Raw genomic sequence first — 4,613 nt, 5'->3', positions numbered from 1 at the left:
CTTTTCCTTTCTGCCGCTAGCAGGCCAGCTGGCTGACAGGCCGGCCTGCCGTGCAACTGAGCTCTGCCCAGTACTGGACTATAGCACTGCCACTTGTCCTGGCCAAGGTAGCAGTCGAGCGAATCACTGCACAGGGCAGACTCTCCCCTCCGTGTCCAAGGTGATGGCGTGACAGTGGGCAGGTGGTGGGCATGGTGAGGCAGGGTGGAGCCCATTGCCCTCGCTTTTCAGGGTGGCAGACTGCTGTGCTGCCCCTAGGAAGGCCTACTTGATGGGAGAGGGGAGAGAGCAGCCTAGTTTCCCTCCACAGCAACTGCCATGTCCCTCGCCTCCTAGCACACAGCCTTTTGAAAAAGCCCAATGAGGAGGCCTCTGCTCACCTCATTCAGCACCTCCTCTGCATGCTGCTTCAAATGGGAAGGCAGAGGCCCTCTCTTCGGCATGCACATTGCCTACCGGGACACGCAGCTAATTGTCCCAAATGGTGAATTGGCTGCGATGATTTGTCTCACAGCCAATCTCTTGGGGATGACATGGAAGTTGAGGTGTGGTGGGGGAAGAGAGATGGAGGAGGGGCAGCCAGGAATGAACACCTGCGGAGGGTTGGCTGGGGCAGGAGGGCTGGGGTGAAGCAGGCAGGGGAAGGTGACTGTGGCCAATTGTCCTTTCCACCCAGCTCCAAAGGCCAGTCTTTGGCAATTGTTTCCCATATGATTTGTAAACAAACAAATCCTCATTGACATTTGCACAAATATAAATAAAAATATAGAAGAAGAAATATATTGCTGGTCAAATTTATTTAAAGGAATACATTGCAAAGCTTTAAAAAGTCAGTCTAAATCAGGGGCATTCATCAGCTGTTCCAGAAAGAAAAAGATATCTTCTAAGTATCTTGCATCTCAACAAAATCTACAAAAAAAAAAGATTATCAGGCATTATTTCAGAACTTTATGACTAGACTAGGCTTGCCTGCCTATTTCATAAGTTAGATCTACCCATCCCACAGCCCCCCCCCCAAAATAGCTTTTTTGTTCTTCGGGAAGGATAAAATCGGTCATCTTGGAATAGTAGTATGAGTAGCCCACAAGCATATTCTTCTGATGTGAAATGTCTCAACAGGACTTACCAATCAACAAAACAGGTTTTTGCCTCCAGTCTACATGTTTTCCACAGGAGGCCACGTGCCTTGGGGGTGGCTTTCAGGACTCATGGTCTCCATAGGGCCTTCAGGACTCATAGGTGGTGGGATGCTCTCAGGACTCATGAGTGGTGGGATGCTCTCAGGACTCATGGGCCATGGGAAGCTCTCAGGATCAATGGGCCAAGGGTGATGGTCAAAATCTATGGGCTCCTCAGGCCCTGGAGGCCCTGGGGGTCCAGGAGGCCCTGGGGGTCCGGGAGGCCCAGCAGGACCATTACATGCTAGTTCTAGTAAAGCCTTTATTATAGGGTCAACTATCTCCTTTGGACAGTGAAATCCGGGATTTAAAGGTGGGTTTTGAGGTGCATCTCCCTGAGTTGGGTAGCTTGGATGTGATGGATGAAATGGGTATGGCTGTGGTTCACTAATTTCAATTTCTGTAGGGAGGGCCTGGAAGAGAAGGAGAAAAATGAGGAAAAAGTAGAGTAAAATGAGAAAAATGAGACCAGAAGTTGTAGATATAATCATTTTACAATATTTCACTATTTGTGATAACTGTTTTTTATGAAATCAGCCCATCACCAGCACTATTTACAGAACTGATTCCCCAAGTCAAATCAAGCCAGCCATCAGCAAAGATTGCAGCCCATCACAAGAGCACCAAGCAAGAGTTTTCCTTCCCTTTAGCCATTTATCTGGAAGTCCATATGGAAAATCGGGTCCCCAGTTTTAAGTTTGTTTAGTAGTTCATGGGATTGTAGAAGCTGACCTCCCCTCACAGGCTGTTGCCCTCCAAAACTTAGTGACATTGACCCAAATCCACCTTTGGAATTTTTTTACTTTGAAACCTCTGCTGTATATATCAGTGTTATCCCACCCTGGCAATTGTAAGATTTGTGGATTTCAACTCCTAGAATTCCTTAGCAAGGCATGCCACACGCATCTTAAAGTTGTCAAAGTTGGGAAACACTGCTCCATGGTAATGAGCAGGAGGATCTGGTTGAAGTCTCTGCAGGCTATGAACTCCCTACATGGACTGAACATTTCTTCTCTTTCCCTCTCTCTCTGTCTCTCGGATTCCTCCATCCCTGCCTCTATTTGCAGTGTGGGGTCATAATGCTGACTTCCCTCACTGAACCTTCAAACAAGAATCTTGAGAAAATGAATGTTCTGCCCAACCCATTCCATTAGCAGCACATGACCTCCTGACTCTCCAAAACTTTGCAGTTATTTTTTTTCAAGCAGTAAATGAATGCTACCTACTTCTGACATACAATCACAATAGGTAATATGGGTACAGTACCTCAAAAGGAGCAATGATGCCCAAAAGACAAGCAAGAACAATCACAATCTTCATTTTGTTGGATAAACCTGTAAGAGGAATTATTTATTAGTTATTAACAGTTAACTGAAAGCCAAGTAAATTCATGCTACTCAAGAAAAAAATGTTGGTCTCCAAATGACTATTCGAACTCTCTCCTACCATGGGATGGACATCTGGAATTTTGCTTCCCAGATGTCATGGCTCTATCCAATTGTGTTTAAGAAAGTGAAATAATCATGTGTTGATTTCTAATAAATATCAATGATAAAAAAGTCTTCAGTGTTCTCTGGAAAACATGCTAATTATTTTAAAAGCAAATGTAAACATTCATCCCTCCCATTGGCTGTATCAGAGTCTGAACTGAATTTCCTGATTTATATTTAAGAAAAAGAGGCACTGGAGACATTAATGATCTTGAACAATGTGGATGCTTTACAGTTTTGAGATTACACCCTTCTAAAGCTTTTGGGCAAAACCCTCTCAGTGGCTGCATTCAGAATATGGATCCTCTTGCTTCATGAGAAAACAATTGACTTTCTAACAGACAGAGAAGAGCATGGGTGCCTCAGCGACTGATTGCTTAATACCCAAGCTTTATCTGACTATGAGCATTGAAAATAAGCTATTAATAGAAAAATTACTATTTTATGTAAACAATTGAATGCTCCTCTTTACTCATCATGGTAAAAAGAAGAGTTAAAATATAAATAGAAATAAGCACTACTCTCCTCAGATGATATGTCTGACATTATGAACTTGGAATGTAAATGTGAAGGAATAAATCCTTCCCATACATGGAACTTTTGCTCTTCTAAAACCGTGGCTGACTATTTGATCACTTTAAAATGAATAATGTGTTTCTTATACGAGATGACCAAAATATTAGAAGAAGCAGTGCAATATAAAAAATTGTGGTGCAAAGTAGCTATAAGTAAATTGATTTCAATGAAAAAGTTAAATATCTCAAAGCGATCGAAATTCACAAGCTAATATTTTTGCAGCTCTTCATATCAGTAAATCTGTTTGCCAAATAATAGCGGAGGTAGCATTAAAACAAATGTATTTTGACTTACCTTTTCTTTGCGATGCAGTTTTCGTCCTACTCTCTCTGAGTGATCTTCTGAGGTGAAGTGGCAATGCTTATATACTCTCTGAAACTTCCTGGAGTTAGGTAGATCATCTAACCACACATCTTCTCTGCTTAGAAGATTTTCGCTCTGATCTCTTGCAAATACGCACGTAATAATCTTCAAAAGTGCTCTATTTTGAAATCTTTTGTGGTTTCCAGAAGATGGTTTTGTGGCAAAGTTGGACAAGGCAGTTGCTGTCCCTGGGAGCTGTCATAAAGTGAGCTCCAGGCAACCAATCCACAAAATGCTCACCAAGAAAATTCTATGGTAAATGTCTCAAACAGTATAAGGTGCCCAATGATAGGACAAGAGGAAACCCAATTGCTGGGTAAGCAATTGTACAGAGATATATTAGATATATTATTCAGAACATGATACGAGGAAAATAAATAGAGTGGCCAAAGAACACGATGGCTGGACCCCATCAAAGCGGACATCAGCCAGAGCTTAGAGAAACTCAAAGAAGCAGTGCAAGATAGTCAGATGTGGAGAGACCTGGCCCATAAAGGATTCCCAAGAGTTAGACTCACTTGAACGGATAACATCATCAACATCCTCCTCTCTAGACAACAATCCCCATATGGGATTACTTTGTTCTTTTTTTTTTACAGAGTAATGAAAATGTGGCATATAAAGTTTATAAATAAATCATTCTGTTTATTCCTCAAAAGTCCAAAATTCCAATTTCCCTTTATAAAAAGAACAGAAAAACATATACAGATTTTGAACAAAGTTATATACAACAATCAAAGATAGAAAACCAATTTCACTGGGAAAAAAGTAAATGCCTAGTTATGGATACATCCCTCTTTCCACAACACTCCTAGAAAATCTAAATAACAACTGTGGTTTCTCTGCCCCATTCTAGTCTTCATCATCTGTTTGTTCTTTATTATCACTTTGTTCCCCTGTTGTGTCTCATTTTGAGAAGTGTAAACCTGCAAGTCTGGTTCACACAAAGAGGCCTATTTAGTTAAAGTCCTGGAGCTGTGATCCACCAGGTAAGTCACAAATGTTG

General features: G+C 41.8%; 1 protein-coding gene across 1 annotated transcript; it reads right to left on the bottom strand.

Annotated features, from left to right (window-relative positions):
- Positions 1-778: 778 nt before the first annotated feature.
- On the bottom strand, positions 779-3,621 carry LOC107286299 (EMI domain-containing protein 1). Its single transcript, XM_015814650.1, has 4 exons — positions 3,539-3,621; positions 2,445-2,512; positions 1,127-1,591; positions 779-909 (listed from the first exon to the last, which is right to left on the bottom strand). Exons 2-3 carry the CDS (start codon positions 2,496-2,498, stop codon positions 1,157-1,159), a joined length of 489 nt encoding a protein of 162 aa, XP_015670136.1. The 5' UTR covers positions 2,499-2,512; positions 3,539-3,621; the 3' UTR covers positions 779-909; positions 1,127-1,156.
- Between the last annotated feature and the right edge of the window lie 992 nt (positions 3,622-4,613).

This window comes from Protobothrops mucrosquamatus, unplaced genomic scaffold (assembly GCF_001527695.2).
Source record: "Protobothrops mucrosquamatus isolate PMUCROS unplaced genomic scaffold, P.Mucros_1.0 scaffold270, whole genome shotgun sequence".
Classification (NCBI taxonomy): Eukaryota; Metazoa; Chordata; class Lepidosauria; order Squamata; family Viperidae; genus Protobothrops; species Protobothrops mucrosquamatus.
This window is presented reverse-complemented; position numbering and strand designations above follow the sequence as displayed.